Below are 15,670 nucleotides of genomic sequence, written 5' to 3'. Positions count from 1 at the left end.
GCTTGTTTTCTATTTCCTCTCTCTGTTTCTTCGAATTTTTAAATTAAAGATGAAACTCAAAATGAGATGGTTGTCGACTGCTGATTATAAAGATACGGTTACTTTAAATGACACTCACCTGGCTCATTATTACATGTATGCCATTTTCTGTGATTTTGAATAAAAACGCAAGGGTAACCGATTTGGGTGGAAAAAAAGATTTTATATTTTGAAAAATAAAGATAGATTTTCTTTTTGAAATTTGAAAAAAAAAAATATAGTTAGAAAATAAAATATTATATTTCAAACTAAAGATAGTAATAAAAACAAACTAGTATAGCGAGGATAAGTTAGTGGTTGTTTTAGAGGATTTGGTTAGTGTTTTTGTATAATTAAATCACTCAACTTTAAATATCAATATCAGAATTCGATTATTATAAATATTAGAGGTATAAATATTTAATGTCAAAAAATTAATAATTATCTTTAAACATATATTATATTATACTTATCTCATATTAATATTACTCTATATTAATAATAAAAAAACTTTAAACATCGATTTTTTAATAACTAAAGACGTTATTTTAAATCTAAAAAAATGAATTTAAACTAAAACTACGTCATTTTGATTCCATATAAAAAGCTATTTTCTGCTCTTTCCTCATTTATTCATTCCTTTTTTACCATCTTTCCTCCCCCACTTATCTAACTTTCTGCTCATTTCGCTCATTTTCCTTCCCATTTCTCTCCTCCTCTCCTCCTTTCTTTCTTTTTTCTTTTACATCCCCTTTTCTCATCTCAGTTTGAAAAAAATCCACATTCTGATCATCACACCGGTTTGTCCCAAAACGCCACGCGATTTTGGATTTTTTAGTTAGATAGATATGGGTCAAGGGGTTACGAGGGTTTCTGGTAAGAGGGGTTGGTCTAGCACCTTGTTAGTGATAACGGGGGTGCACTGGTGAATCTGGGCAGAGGCTAAATTGACGCGCGGCCAGAGGAGGTGCGCCAGGAGCGAAGCGGTTGGGACAGTGGTTCTCCAACAGTAGTGCTCAAGGCAATGTTGCGTGGCTCTCATCTAATAGAGGATGCAAGGAATTTTCGATTTTGTTGTTGATTTTTTATTTTTATTTCTGATTTGGACATTGAGATTTGGTTTAGAATATTGTGTAGATGGTTGAACGTTTGGATTTGGAGTCTGGGTTTAGGTTAGGGACAACTAGGTTTCCTTTCAGGATGATAGGCGAGAGTTTTTTCTTGCATTGCTTCTGATTCCTTTTTTGTTTTAGATTTGGAGTCTGGGTTTAGGTTAGGGATACAAGAGTGTTGTGTCGATTGTGTGGTTGAGAAATTCCCATGTCATCACAGAGTTAGAAAGTAGAGTGACCAAAACAATTCAATGTTCAAAGTCGAGTGATCAAATTAAAAAACTTTAAGACCAAAATATGAAAGAAAAGAAAGTACAATGACGATTTAGTAATTTACCCTTGGAAAGCCATTGTCCATTTAACTTCTCTTTTCATATCATTCCACGTTTCTACTCGATCAATCACACTTTTAATGAAGTTTAATGGAGTTGTTGATCTCTATTACTCTACTATTAATGGCAACTAATATCCGATCCGAGCAACTAACCTCAACAATGAACGTATTGTCCATGTTTCAACAATCTTTCTCTCCATTGTCTCACCATAGAAGCATACAGTTTAAAGTTTTAGTTGGGGTTTGAATTTAGTAAGTATTTATTTTTAAATGATTCTTTGATGATGAAATAGAGCGTTGTTAACAAGTGAAAAGGAATTTGTGGGAGAAAGTGGAGAAGAAAACTAGAACGAGTTCTGTAACAACATGTGATGGTTTGTAGATAGTTCCGATAGTTATAAACTTATAATGCTAAAATGAAGAAAAAAAATCTAATAGGCCCTTATCTATAAGTTAAAAAATGGAATTTATAAAACTAGCTGTTAAATAGGAGTTATGAGAGTAAATTTTCAGTTATAAATACTTTTATTAATAAACGTTTGAGTTTTTAGTAACGGTGAATGGTTAATTGTAATCAAGATTTCACTATATATTTTAAAGAAATATCAATATTGCTAGAAAAGGTTAATAGGAGACCTCTTGATTAAGGTTGCTTATCAAGTGACTCAACTGTGAGTTGAATGTTTGATTTGTGTTCGTTTAAAAATTTTGTTGTTCGACGCATTGGTTGTTAAGCTTATTAAAATTTTGTTTGACTCAACTCGTTAAGCTCACTAGAATTTTACCTTATTTTTTTAACTATACGTAAAATCTACTAATACTATATAGAGCTTAATATAAACATGAATTAACAAATTTATCAAAAAAATTATCAAAAGAGTGTATGAAACAATTTAAAAGCCCAAACTTTAAAGTTAACAATCAACAAATACATCAAACTAGTAAATTAATAGATTAGTAAATTAGTCATAATTATTAATTAGTAATTTATCTATTAACAAATCAATAATTATTATTTAGATTTTTTTTGAATGAAATAACTTTTTCAGGTAATTACTAAAAAATTATAAAATAATAACGAACTGCTTGTGAACTTACTAAGTCAGGTTGGACCTTACTCGACTCAATTCCTTAAAATCTAGAGTCGAGATCGAGTTTGATTCGAATCAATCCAAATCTAATATTAACTGAGTTTTAATTAAATCAAATTCGAACAACTCACGAGTTACTCAACTAATTAAGCGATCATACTCTTAACTACTTCCATATCTAGAGATGGGCATCGAACTCGGATTCGACGAGTTCCAACCCGATCGAGTTGGATTTTTTTTATAAAAAAAAATTTGGGGTCGAGTCATGTGTTTTTAGAGGTTGTGTTCCGGACAGGTCAGGTTCGAGTTTAGGATGAAAAATACCCTACCCCAAAAAATATATAATTTTACCTTTATATTTAAGGATAATTTCAATAATGCATCTCTCTATATATTTTTTAATTAAATATATATTTTTATTGAAAAATAATATTTTTTAATAAATATATTATTTCGGGTCGGGTCGAGATCATGTTTTATCTCAAAAAGTCGGATTGGATTCATGTCGGGTGGAGGGTATATATTTTTCGGGTCGGGTCAGGTTTGGGTGGAGGATGTGTAATTTTGGGTCGGGTCGTTTTAACCAAAAATTCGACCCGACCTGACCCAACCCATGCCCATCCGTAGCCATATCTAATTGAAAGAATATTTAAAAATAAAGACGACACAAAAATCTTAGTCATATTTTGCTTTGAAAAAAATAATCTGATATAACTATAAAACATATTTTCCAGAAACATCTCTCGAAGAATGTGTTCTTAATTCTATTTTAATCATTGAAATTTACTTCTTTGTTTTAAAAAATTTAATCATAGTATTGTCAAATTTCTCTCGTTTTAGTCACTCAACGTTTTATGTCTTTTAATCATAGTATTAGATATATAAATTTGTAAATACCATAGTAGAACATGTTAGATTATGTCTTTTAATTTGAAATTTTAAGAATTAAATATGTTACAATACTAATTATTAATAAATTACATTATCTTTTCCAAATTAAGGACGCGGTGCTTTAGATGACACAAAATAATTAGTTTAATGACTAAAATGTAATGGTTTAAAGTACAATCTCACTAAATAGTTCCGTAGATGTGGTTTCAGTTAACCTATTTAAAAAAGGTATAATGTAAAAATTAACTCTCAATATTAATCAGAATAATTATTTTACTTCTATATTTTAAGAATATTCTAGTCCTCAACATTTTATTATATAGTAACAAAAATACATGTTTTAGAACGTTAATCATTTGTTAACTAATAATTTTTATTCGAACTTTTTTTCTCAAAACAAAATATTAAGATTAAAATGTTCTAAAGAATTAAAATTAAAATAACAATTTAATCATACATTGGGGGTAATTTTGATATTATACCGTTTGAAACCATCTGGGCTTCTAACGAATTCCCTCGATTCTTTCTTTTACTCTATTTCAAAGAGTAACCCCATCGCCGTCGTTCCATCGATTTATCCTTCATCTCTGCCCACTGTAAGTTATTCCTCACTTCTCCTGTACTTTACTCCACTTAATGTATAAAGAAAACTCATGGGATATAGGCTCCTTTTTTGTATATATAATATTTCACGATTTTTCTAGGAATTCTCAGTGAGTTTTAAAAGAATCAAACACAAGAAAGCTCATATTCAAACAACTCCAGCTCCAGGCTTTTTGACATTGGATTCATGGGTTATTTTCTGGTAATTTGCATTCAATATTATGTTCCTAATCAGTATCCTCTCTCAAAACTCTTTTTTTTTTGTTTATTTATATATTTTGGTAGCGAAAAGCTTCGTCTACTTTGGGTAGAAAGTCCATACTTCGGATCGTAGCCATTGGTGCTGCTAGTTATGGTCTTCTTTACTTGAACAACAACCCGAACTCGAGTAAGTTCTCAGTTCTCCTAAAATATATTTGATTTTATGCTCTTATTTGCTATAATACCCTTGATTTCGATTATTGAGAATTAGCAAGAACATTAAATTAGTATAAACCCTCTTTACAGTTATGGTATTTCTGAAATGTACTTCTAGTATTCTCATAAAATGTTGTCTTAGTTTTCTGGTATTTCTAATTGCGTATTCTTAGTGGATTATTGGTATTTCTAATTGATTACTTTTGGTTGAATTGTAGAAGCAACGGTGAAACTGTCAACTACTACACTATTGCGTGGACAACTCTCATTGCAAGGGCATTCTTCTTTTGTTTCCTCTTATTATTGGCAATTTGGTTTGTACTATTCTGTGTACTTTTAAGTTATACACATCCTTTAAAGGTATCTTTGTTTATTTTCAGATTATCTATATTTTGCACGCATTTGTAGGGAATTTTCCATTACTTTTATCTAGAGTTGATCCAGCTCCAGCTATAGATATCACAAATGAAGCTCCAGTAGCAGTTGAAGAGGGAGGAAAACCAAGTTGCGGATGTTTAGGCAAGGATTATATTGTGAATGCAGCTGCGAAGGTTGCTCCCGCTGTTGTCAACCTGTCTGTTCAGCGAGGTTCTTATCTGCTTTTGTTGGATTGGGATTTTTCTTTCTGAAGTATAATTTTATGGTCTAGTCTACGTTGCTGTAAATTTTTATTGTGCAGAACTTTATGGGTTTTCAACTGGGAGGAGTATGTGTTCTGGAACTATTATTGATGCAGATGGTACTATTTTAACATGTGCTCATGGCGTAGTTGATTCTCAAGGCAGGCGACTAACAACCAATGGAAAGGTCAGCAGTTAAAATTGTTATGTATATTAGTATTTCAAGGCCCAACTATGTTTACTGATTGATTACCATATTTCAGAAGATGTTTTTTATTTTTCTAATTGATTGAACTCTTGGAATTGTGCACATGACTAAGCATCCGAATTTTCTAGACTTTGTATTTTTATTTTTAGACAGCATTTCGATACCAATATATTTTTGCATGTTTTTTTTTTCTTCATTATGATTAACTTTTGCAGGTTGATGTCACTTTGCAAGATGGCCGAACATTTGAAGGTACAGTAGTGAATGCTGATTTGCATTCTGATATTGCAATAGTTAAGATCAAATCTAAAACTCCACTTCCAACTGCAAAACTTGGTTCTTCAAGCAAGCTTCGCCCTGGGGATTGGGTGATAGCCATGGGTTGCCCCCTTACCCTTCAGAATACTGTAACAGCGGGTATTGTGAGGTAATTTTACCTGATTTTTTTTAAAGGAAAATTCATTCAAAGATTTCAAGTTTTGACTACTACATGCTCTGTTTTTGAAAATTATGGTTATTTCGGTTGTTGCTGCCACTTTTTGGCATTAGGTCATATGGATTTTATGTTTGTCAGGTTATTTAGTTTCTGGTGAAGGAAAATTAGTGCACGAATGTGTTAGGATTAATTGATGATTTCTCTGACTGGCTACTGATGTCTTTTTATCTCTGCTACCTCATTGTATAGCTGCGTTGATCGTAAAAGCAGTGATTTGGGTCTCGGAGGGATGCGCAGAGAGTATTTACAAACTGATTGTGCAATCAATGCTGTACTTCCTTTCTCTCAGCTTCTGGGCATCAATTAACATGTTGCATTTGTGGCTATAAACATAGTCATTATATAAATGTGTATGCATTTCAGTCATTCTCATGAAAAGCGATTTCAGATTTGCATAGTGCCGAATCCTGTGTTCTGCTTTTGGATTGCATGTAGTGTTATTAATTTGGTAGTATTCAAGGATACCAATGATGAGATTTTCCTAAAACTTGTTCGTCTACTTTGTATTTGTATGACTCCATACTTGTCGATATACTAATCTATTCTTCACTTCTCCGGTTCAGGGAAATTCTGGTGGCCCCCTTGTTAATATTGATGGAGAAATTATTGGAGTTAATATTATGAAAGTAGCAATTGCCGATGGATTGAGTTTTTCGATACCCATCGACTCAGTTTCCAAAATTATAGAGCATTTCAAGAAGAACGGGTTTAATCATATCTCCTTATGGAACTACTTATTGAAATTTGAAATATTTCCTTCACTTATAGTAATGGAGCTTATGTGATCTTTATTGTTCTTCATGTTTTTGAACATTGATGGGACTTGTCTCTACCAATGGGTTACATAGAAAGATTTAAATCTTTTAATCTTGCAAAAATAACACTCATTTGAAGTTTGTTGCTTGTTTTCATTGCCCATCACATATAATCTTAAATGGGACATCAAATATCATGACAAAATTTGTCCTTTTGGCTTGTTTTATGTAGTTAGCTTTCCTCCAATTTTGTTTCGCCATAAAAGATTGTATGCGTTACTAACTTTATTTCTTAAACAGGAGAGTTATAAGGCCTTGGCTTGGATTAAAAATGCTCGATCTTAATGAGTTAATCATTGCTCAACTTAAAGAAAGAGATGCCAAATTTCCTGATGTTGAGAAAGGCATACTTGTTCCTATGGTATGTTTATCTTAATTCCTTCCTTCAATCATTTCTGCCTTCATAATACTTTGGATTTGCAAACCAAGTGAAAGAGGATTTGTATGTTTCCATCAAACCGTGTTTTAGATTTTTACGGAAAACCGGGTATCTTTCATCTTCTTTGTGCATTGAATTTTGTCCAGGTAACCCCAGGTTCTCCAGCTGATCGTGCTGGATTCCGTCCGGGTGATGTTGTTATTGAATTTGATGGAAAACCAGTTCAAAGTATCAAGGAGGTATTTTATTCAATAGATTTAAAACTTTATTTTGCCACACCGACTAGCTTCCTTTCGGTTCATGAAATTTACACCCTGATGTTTAAGAGTGGCAGATTATTGGTATAATGGATGATAGAATCGGGAAACCGTTGAATGTTGTTGTGAAAAGAGCAAATAATGAAGTGGTCAAATTGACTGTGATCCCTGAGGAAGCTAATCCGGATATGTGAGAGGCATGGTTAAATCTACTTTAAAGCTTTGGGAAGGGTTATACATTATATTTCATGTCCCTTCACGAGTTACAATTTTTTTTATAGAAAGACAAACAAAGAAATGATTAGGAGAAATGTTCTTGAGTTGGTTTTGTTATGAATTCTTGGCAACTGAAACGTTTATTTTGTAGGAGCTGATTGATCATGTAATTGGTCATTTTCATTGTCAGTCTCCTTGTAATGCCTTCCTCCAATTAAGGAGTATAATGCTATTATTAGGTTCGTAAATGAGACGAAATAAATCGTGAGTTAAAGTTCAGTCAACACTCTAATCAAATAGACTCGACTCGAGTTTGAATTCTTAATGAGAAAGTGAATTAATTAATACCCGACTCAAAAAATTCATGAGTAACTCGAAAAATTAATATATTAATTTTATTTTTTTTAAAAATTAAATTATTATTAGTATTAACATTTGGAGTCCTCGGATACACCTACGCCAAGAAGCAGAACCGATCGGTCAAGAATATCAATACTAGGCCCATCAAAGCTTGTTACCCATGCAATTAGTAGCAAGCCCCCAATTTAGTACATCCATTTTATTTGTTTATTTATTTAAAGCTCACTGAATCATTGGACATTGGCCCACACCGAGAATTGAATGAGCACCCCTTTTTTTCATCATTAATTTGGGTAAGTATAAAATAATATTTATTTAAATATAACTTTTAACTATTTAACATTAAATATTTATATCTCTACATTAATGATGTTTGAACTCAAAATCTTAAAAATAATAACAGTTTCTTTATCACCGAGATGAATTGATTCTTATGAGTTCACTGCTAAGGAAAGCTTAGACTTATTAACAATATTTGTTATCCAAACAAATTCTTTAATATTAGAGAATCTCACGTACTATATCATCATGTACGACACCTGCATTCGATTTTCATTTGTCAATAGCAAACAATAAAGTAGAAAATATTTCTAATTTGATTACCATTTCAGCCAAGTCTTTTTTTTGATCCCTTCATAGTTTTTTTTTATTTATCCTTATCGAGTTTTCATGTTTCAATGAATATTCAATTGCTAAATCCAACTACTTCCTAAGGGTAACAGACTCCTTAAAACTAACCCTCCAATATTTGCATTGCTAACATCTCTTCCTTTCAAGTAGGATCATGATTAAATTTAGAATTTATCAAAAAAGTCTGTCGTACAAAATTAATGATACATATCAGTACGCGACATTCATTCTAAAGTTATCCTTGTTATTAAACAAAGATAAGACATTGTGTTTCTTACATCATCCAATCAAATAGCTCGAGGTGGTTTCTCTAAAACCGCAGAAAGATAGACTTGGTCGTGGGATTTAGGGGCAACAACCCACTTGTGTTTCTTATATCTGAATTGCAGAAACATGTATATGTAGTCATCTAGATCCTTTTTGTTACAAAAGAATCTGTCAATCCACAACAATCCTCCCGGTCTCAAAACCCTGTCCCAATCGAAAAGGATGAAATCCATCAGCAGGAAGTCGATCCACCCGTCCAGGAACCCATTCGTGTGAATCAAGTCCATCGTGTTGTCGAAGAACGGAAGTCGTTGGTTCAATGTTGCGTACAAAGGAATTAGGCCTCGGAGTGCGATCATCTCGTTGAAAGGAGCCCCCAGGTTCAGAGCAGTTGAGACAATAGTTACATTCAGTTCCCTCATCCTCGCTGCAAATGTACCGGTGCCGACGCCGTAGTCTAGACCAATCCTTATCTGCCCTGCTTTAATGCCCAAAACATCTCTAATCAAGAAATCTACAGGAAGTGAACTGTTAGTTACCCACTTGAGCTTCTCCTTTTCCATCTCGAAACATCCTGTACACTTTGTATAACCTCGCTTCGGATTCTTGCCCGACAAGCAACCGAAATTCCTGCACCGGTAATTTCCCCACCTTACGTTTCTGTCATCGGGCAAATTCCATAGAGACTCATTGATAGAATACGGCTTCTGGTATACCTTGGAAGCCCTCGTCAAGCACCGCCTTCGGGGCAACGGATCACAACCACTAACCAGAAGCTTCTGAGCCAAATTCCAATCATCTCTGCAATAGGATCCTATCTCATAATCCATGTACTCTTCAAGTTCCTTCTTCATCAAGACACATGCATGCCCTATCGTATTGTATATCTTCTCGGTCCCATAGAAATTCGTCTTCCCAATTCTGTTCTCTTTCGGGCTTATATACTTGCGGATTTCCTCTGTTATGAATGTATTAACCAATGGATCCTCTTTCACCGTTGCATTTCCGACACCTTCGATCTTAGGTAGCCGAAGCTGTCTGAGAGCAATGTAAGCACTATAAACTGGCCCAAGAACATCCACCTCCAAATACTTCTTATACTCCAATCTTGTAATACTAGTCTTGTCCAATACATCTTTGTTCTTCTCCATCTGTTGCAGATTCATCTCTAACTTCTCTTGCAGGTTTTCAATCGTATTTAGTATGTCTGAAATCCAATCGTTCAACGCTTTTACATCGAAGCCTTCATAAACATCCTTGATGCCATAAAAATGGCGGCATATATCTTCATTGTGAACAAAAAATCCAGCAGAATAGAACCTAAAGAGACTTGAGATACTTACAACTATAACAAGTATCCCCAGAACAATCTGAAGCCAACCCATTATCCTTGCAAGTCCACAAGATCTTCTCATCCTCATCATTTAAATTCACAATCCTTACACCTACAACACGCAGTAGAAATTAGACATTTACGAGAACTTGCAAATTAGCTTTGTTTGGTTTCCGAGAAAAAAAAGAAGGTAGGAAATTCCGCATGCTTTCTGCAATTAATGACCTATAAACATAGCCTGTCATTTCAAATATAACAATACGAATTTGTAGTGTTTCTTTCTTTCTTTCAAGTTTTGCCTCCATTTTCTCAATAAACGAGAAGCTAGTTAACGAAACTGATAAAAACAACGATATACGAGCAAATGTAAAACATACCTGATAAAACTGGCAATTTTCATCAACAGAAACTAGAAAAGGATACCTAGAAATTTGGTATTAAAACAGATCTCAATCTAGCAATTTAGAATGGGCCAACTTGATCTTCATAGCTGGAAAATCGTACAATTTAAGCTAAACACTCCAGTGGCAAGTTTTTTTTTAGTTAAAGTGAGTGCAATGCTTGTGAACCAAGATGCTAGCTATACGTATTATATTATAAATTGTTATATGGGTAAACTATATTCTAGGTCACACAGTTATTAGTCAAGTTACAAACGAGTCATTTTTCTAAATTACATTTAGTCATTCAATTAAAATGTTATTATAAACAAGTCAACGAATTGTTGAATAATATACAGAATAGTTAAATGGTATGGTGTAATAACAGTTTTAGTCCTAAAAAATTATAGATGCTATCAATTTGATTCTAAATCAAAAGAATTCAATAAATTTAACCATTTATATTTAAAAGTTCTACCAATTTAATATTTATTTTTCCCAAATTACTTATTCTTATAACGATACAAATTATCACCTCTCTTTTTCCTATAACGATACAAATATGTTATAGTCGAAATGTTATATTATGTTTAAATTTTATAAATTTTGAATTCATTCATCGTTTTCAGTGGTAAAATATTGTTATTCTTTTTAAAGTTCTAAGTTCGAGAATCTACGTTTGCAATGTATGTATACATTATCAATGGTTAAGAAAGATTTTGAAGCGATATACTTTATAATCACTTTAAACTATTTAAAAAAGTACGAGTAAGATCTAAATAATTATGGTACAACACGAATGATAATTTTGGGCCGAGTAATGTAAGCCCAAAAATCACAAAGGCTAATTCTGGACCCTTAACAATACTCAATTCTAAGCGTCATCTCCTCGTGGAAGACTTGGTTCATCCACGGAGGAGGGTTTATGACTTGTTTATGGCAGCTTACCAGTCTCTCTTTACGCCCCTCAAAATGGGGCAGTCTCCTTTTACTATCCTTCTCCTTAAACGCCTTTCTCTCTGTAATGGAACCCGACTAAAGTTTCGTAACTTTCCTCCTCCTCCATGTTTTACCACCGTTATTTCAAAGCCCTTCTCTTCTGCTTCCCAACAGCCGCAGGGTGCCCCCTCTCATGACCCACCAAAACCAACTTCTCTCTCAGCTCGTATGAGCTTCGTTTTTGAACAAATTGATAAAATCGAAAAGCAGAAACAACAACAATCGCTCGAGAACGACGACACTCTACAGCGTATAAGAGCTTGGCGACAGTCGAAGAAGGAATCTCAAGCAACCCAACAGCAATTTCAGTACAAAGAACAAAACACAGAATCTGGTATTGCCAAGAATGATGCTAATCCTACTGAGTTTGCTTTGTCCAACTCGCCCGAGCTAACCGACTCACACAACAAGGATGCACTCCGTGCTTGGAGGGATTCGAAGTATGGGGAGCATAAGGGATACCCGGAAGGTGCTGAAAATGAGGCTGAAGTTGGTGTTTCGAAAACTGATTCAGTGACTGTGTTGGGAAAGTTGCAGGGCAAGGAGGTGGAGGTGGTGCACCCATGGCCAGAGTGGATAGAGTTGATGGATAGATTAGTGCAGCAGAATTATTTTGATCATAAAAGGAGAGATGATGGAAAAATGGTGGAAGAGTTGGGATTTGATATGACTAATTTTGTTGAGGAAGTTAAGGATGATGCTGGAATTGATTTTAAGGACTACAAGACCGTACAAACTGCTTGTATTAATTTCGGGAAGGACCGGTTTGATATATTGAGGTTTTTATATTATGTTTGGTTTCTGATGATTAGCATTGTACTTATATGAAATGGGTTTGTTTAGTTATTGTGTATTGATGTCTTCTGCTTCTTTGGATGAATTCATATATTCAATTATCCAAAAAAAAATATGCTTATATGGAACTGCTTGCTTTGATTAGTGTTTGTTTGCTTGGCTCTGAAATAGAAAGTTGATTTTCAGGTCACTATCAAGGCAAGATATGCAAATTTTGGTTGGTTTTGGATGCCCGAATACAGATAAGAAGGTGGTTTTCTCTGCAAAACTCTTGAGAAAACATGTCCACCTTGATGAAGGAGATGTAAGTATTAATTCTTTAATCCTGTGTCTTTTACTCATATCCAGCAAAATCTCTGCAGTTGTTGCTTTTCCTTTTGGCCTTTTAATCATTCATGTGGTGGTGTTCTTCATGCGTGGTTTTCGTTTCTTTTGCTCAGAAGATTGCCGCTTTTTTCTCCCCTTTTCCTGTTTTTCAATTGTGGTAAAATTATTCATTGTGAATCAGGTTTGTAGCTCCTGCAGTTTGAGGAGTTCTTGTGAGAGAGGATATCTCCTGACAAACAAAGAAGATGAAGCACGGACTATTGATGCTATGCGTGTCCTACTGACATATGGATTTGATTATTTGAATGGTTCCGTGGTGAATGAATCTGTTCTGAAAAAGAAGTCTGTAAAAACTGTTGCTCGTAAGTTGCTATATGAGGTCGTAAAGTTGAGTGCTGTACCTATAGACCCTAATCTTCCACCACCTGTGATAAAGAAGCCTCCACCAAAAGTGAAACAACCTCCTCCTCCCCCGAAGAAGCGAGTGGGACGTGATGATATTGAGATGAAAAAGGGAGATTGGCTTTGCCCAAAGTACGTGCGTTATAAAGTTTCAAATGGATGTAGTTATAAAAATAATATTCTCAACCTTTTTTGTGATGCTTCATGTTAGATTTTTAGAAATTTGAACATACTTTAATATCTGAAAACATTGAATATCATCTCAGGTGTGATTTCATGAATTTTGCAAAGAATACAGTCTGTCTACAATGTGATGCTAAGCGGCCAAAGAGACAGTTGCTTCCCGGAGAATGGGAATGCCCCGAGTAAGTTTAGTTTATTTTCCCTTGCACATCCTGCATTAATTTTTACAACAAGCTGCTTGATTCAAAGTTCATTTGTTCTATTCAAATTTACCTATCTATTAAGTTGATAGTCTTCAAATTTCCTATCAAAAAAAATAGTCTTGAAATATCGATGTTGTGGCTTCGCAGTGATCATCTTCTAAATGAGGAAGGTGACTCTTTATGTATTAATCTTAAACTGAGGAACTGTTTTAAGTTGTTTATTGTTATTGTGATCTGGCAGGTGCAATTTCTTAAATTATAGGAGAAATATGGCATGTTTTCATTGTGATTGCAAGCGTCCACCTGATGCATTTATGGAGTCTAAAATACAGGAAATGCAACCTGGTCCAAGGACAAGGTTGGAGAAGGTTGCCCGACAACCTGGGGTCTCCAATGCCTGGAATTTTGACTTCGATGACGATGAATCAGATGGGGCGGATGTTGCTGCATTTGAGTATGCAGATACTTCAGTAAAGGGTGAAGCTTTTCCTTCGGATAACCAGACCCGTGGGGGGGAGTTTAGGGGAATTGAAGATAAATATGATACAGTTGACCGAGCCTCAAGGGTCCACGAAAGAATGTATTCAGATATTAATAGCAGCAGACATGGATTAGGATTTGATGACTTTGATGATATTGATAGTTATGAGGTTGACTCTCAGCAAAATAATCCTGGACAGGAAGCTTCCTCGAATGTTTACTCCGACAATGAGGCGTTTTCTAAACCAGAGAGAAATCAGGGCTCTAAGCGCATGAATAAAAGAGTAGCTTTATCCGACTCCGATGATGATTTTGATTCAGATGAAGAACTTTCAGCTCATCCTAACTGGAAATCTAGTCATGTAGCTGATTCGAAGCATAGGGGTAGAGGTGTGCCAATGGACCTTGATTTGGATTCTGATGGCGATGATAGTTTTGAAAATTTTGGATCCAAACGGTGGAAAGAGGACAAAGGGAGTCGTGGCGGAGGCAGATTTCGGAACAGAGAAAGCTCTGGTTTTCAAGGTGGTTCCTTATCCGGTTCAGACTATGAAAATGATGGTCCTCATTCAAAGAGAAATGTGTTAAGAGGGGGTAAAATAGGATCTGGCAGCCAAGGAAACAGTGTTCGCAGGTACGGTGATGATGGTAATTACAAATTCAGAAAAGATTCGCGACCAAGATCAAACGGCAAGAAGGATGGCAGAAACAACAATTCAAACAATAATTGGGATAGATCACATCGAGGGTCTCGGGGTGACAATAGGAGGTTTGGAGGGGATGAACATGGCAGGCAAAGAATGAAGAACAATATGCAGAGATGCAAGGGAGGTAGGAAAGATGGAGGATTCGGAGGTAGGCCTCGGGGAAAGTCTCTTGACTATGGGAAGGAGACGGATCATGATCCTTCAGAATTTAGCAACAGTAGGCGTGTTATTGAAAGATGAGTTATCCGCCAATTCTATACTATATTTGTATTCTTAACACAATTTTTCGTATTCTTTTCCTTTAGTGTTTCAATGCCAAAACCATAGAATTTGTTCTTTCAGGTAGGTTGGTTGACATAATGAATTGAAGTAAACGTTTAAACTATTTCTTAGTCAATTTTAGGTATCTAAAGAATTTTTCGTTAAAAATAGGTGTCTCATGTTTTTTCTGTTATACGTTTTAAGTGTAATATTTTCTCTATTATACTTTTAATAAGTGCTTACATAGTAAAGATTGTTAAAAGGCTCGTTAAGTGAATCATGTTATTTTTATATTTTGACTTAATACAAAAATAAGTTCACAAATTATATTTTAAGTTGACATTAGGTGCCTAATTTTTTTCATTAAGAGTATTTTATTTTAAGATCATTAAATGAGTTCAATATTTGCGAGAGACATTTGATTGATGTTTTTCTTGTTGGTCAAATTTCGAATGAATCTAAAATTTTATTATTCTACACATTAATTTAATGTTATGATACCTTTAGCATGAAATTATGACAATAATTTTTAAGTGAATCATATTTCGGGTATTTATTTCCCTTTCTTGTTTGATTTATAATAATTGCATATTGTTGTTCTATTTTATGAAAATATTTTATATATGATTATGTAACATCTAAAATCCGACTCATATATGTGGTGGGTTTAAAATGTTAGCCTAAATCTTGAAAATTTTGTCATGCAACAAACCATTAAAATTTATTTTATCCACTGTGAAGTTAATAAATGACATGATCTTACGTTTAAATTATAATATTTCACTCTTTACCAAATAAGAATGTCTAAATTATATTTTAATATTATAATAAATAAAATTATACCTAGCTAAATTAATATACTTTCTTAAAACAAATTAATCTAGAA

At 34.0% G+C, this 15,670-nt stretch overlaps 3 protein-coding genes across 5 annotated transcripts; 2 read left to right on the top strand and 1 right to left on the bottom strand.

Moving 5' to 3' along the window:
* Positions 1 to 3,978: 3,978 nt before the first annotated feature.
* Positions 3,979 to 7,565, top strand: LOC120116213 (putative protease Do-like 14). 3 transcript variants are annotated; one of them, XM_039136753.1, is made up of 12 exons: positions 3,979 to 4,042; positions 4,151 to 4,251; positions 4,335 to 4,437; positions 4,688 to 4,780; positions 4,875 to 5,054; positions 5,146 to 5,273; positions 5,510 to 5,721; positions 5,980 to 6,061; positions 6,354 to 6,496; positions 6,846 to 6,966; positions 7,131 to 7,223; positions 7,319 to 7,565. In XM_039136753.1, exons 2-12 carry the CDS (start codon positions 4,237 to 4,239, stop codon positions 7,433 to 7,435), a joined length of 1,287 nt encoding a protein of 428 aa, XP_038992684.1. In that variant the 5' UTR covers positions 3,979 to 4,042; positions 4,151 to 4,236; the 3' UTR covers positions 7,436 to 7,565. The 3 variants fall into 3 exon arrangements, with proteins under 3 accessions (XP_038992684.1, XP_038992682.1, XP_038992683.1); XM_039136751.1 differs by having other exon boundaries at positions 3,980 to 4,042; positions 4,685 to 4,780; positions 7,319 to 7,564; XM_039136752.1 differs by having other exon boundaries at positions 4,026 to 4,042; positions 4,161 to 4,251; positions 4,685 to 4,780; positions 7,319 to 7,564.
* A 1,145-nt stretch (positions 7,566 to 8,710) lies between these two features.
* On the bottom strand, positions 8,711 to 10,135 carry LOC120116184. The gene has a single exon (XM_039136727.1). It carries the CDS (start codon positions 10,133 to 10,135, stop codon positions 8,735 to 8,737), a length of 1,401 nt encoding a protein of 466 aa, XP_038992658.1. The 3' UTR covers positions 8,711 to 8,734.
* Positions 10,136 to 11,321: 1,186 nt separating this feature from the next.
* LOC120116210 lies at positions 11,322 to 14,848 on the top strand. Its single transcript, XM_039136746.1, has 5 exons — positions 11,322 to 12,205; positions 12,408 to 12,525; positions 12,730 to 13,082; positions 13,217 to 13,315; positions 13,578 to 14,848. Exons 1-5 carry the CDS (start codon positions 11,364 to 11,366, stop codon positions 14,761 to 14,763), a joined length of 2,598 nt encoding a protein of 865 aa, XP_038992677.1. The 5' UTR covers positions 11,322 to 11,363; the 3' UTR covers positions 14,764 to 14,848.
* Positions 14,849 to 15,670: the final 822 nt, after the last annotated feature.

Source organism: Hibiscus syriacus, unplaced genomic scaffold (genome assembly GCF_006381635.1).
Source record: "Hibiscus syriacus cultivar Baekdansim isolate YM2019G1 unplaced genomic scaffold, ASM638163v2 tig00110287_pilon, whole genome shotgun sequence".
Taxonomy (NCBI): domain Eukaryota; kingdom Viridiplantae; phylum Streptophyta; class Magnoliopsida; order Malvales; family Malvaceae; genus Hibiscus; species Hibiscus syriacus.
Note: the sequence above shows the minus strand (reverse complement) of the source record. Positions and strands in the feature narration are given on the sequence as shown.

What these genes read in the sequence shown, in the direction of transcription:
- LOC120116213 (XM_039136751.1), top strand. An exon ending in CAACCTGTCTGTTCAGCGAG is followed by an intron (nt 5,055 to 5,145) that starts GTTCTTATCTGC and finishes TTTATTGTGCAG; the next exon opens with AACTTTATGGGTTTTCAACT. An exon ending in GAGCATTTCAAGAAGAACGG is followed by an intron (nt 6,497 to 6,845) that starts GTTTAATCATAT and finishes TTTCTTAAACAG; the next exon opens with GAGAGTTATAAGGCCTTGGC.
- LOC120116184 (XM_039136727.1), bottom strand. Translation starts at nt 10,135, where the DNA reads ATGAGGATGAGAAGATCTTGTGGACTTGCAAGGATAATGGGTTGGCTT.
- LOC120116210 (XM_039136746.1), top strand. Translation starts at nt 11,364, where the DNA reads ATGGCAGCTTACCAGTCTCTCTTTACGCCCCTCAAAATGGGGCAGTCT. An exon ending in GGAGATTGGCTTTGCCCAAA is followed by an intron (nt 13,083 to 13,216) that starts GTACGTGCGTTA and finishes ATATCATCTCAG; the next exon opens with GTGTGATTTCATGAATTTTG. An exon ending in GGAGAATGGGAATGCCCCGA is followed by an intron (nt 13,316 to 13,577) that starts GTAAGTTTAGTT and finishes GTGATCTGGCAG; the next exon opens with GTGCAATTTCTTAAATTATA.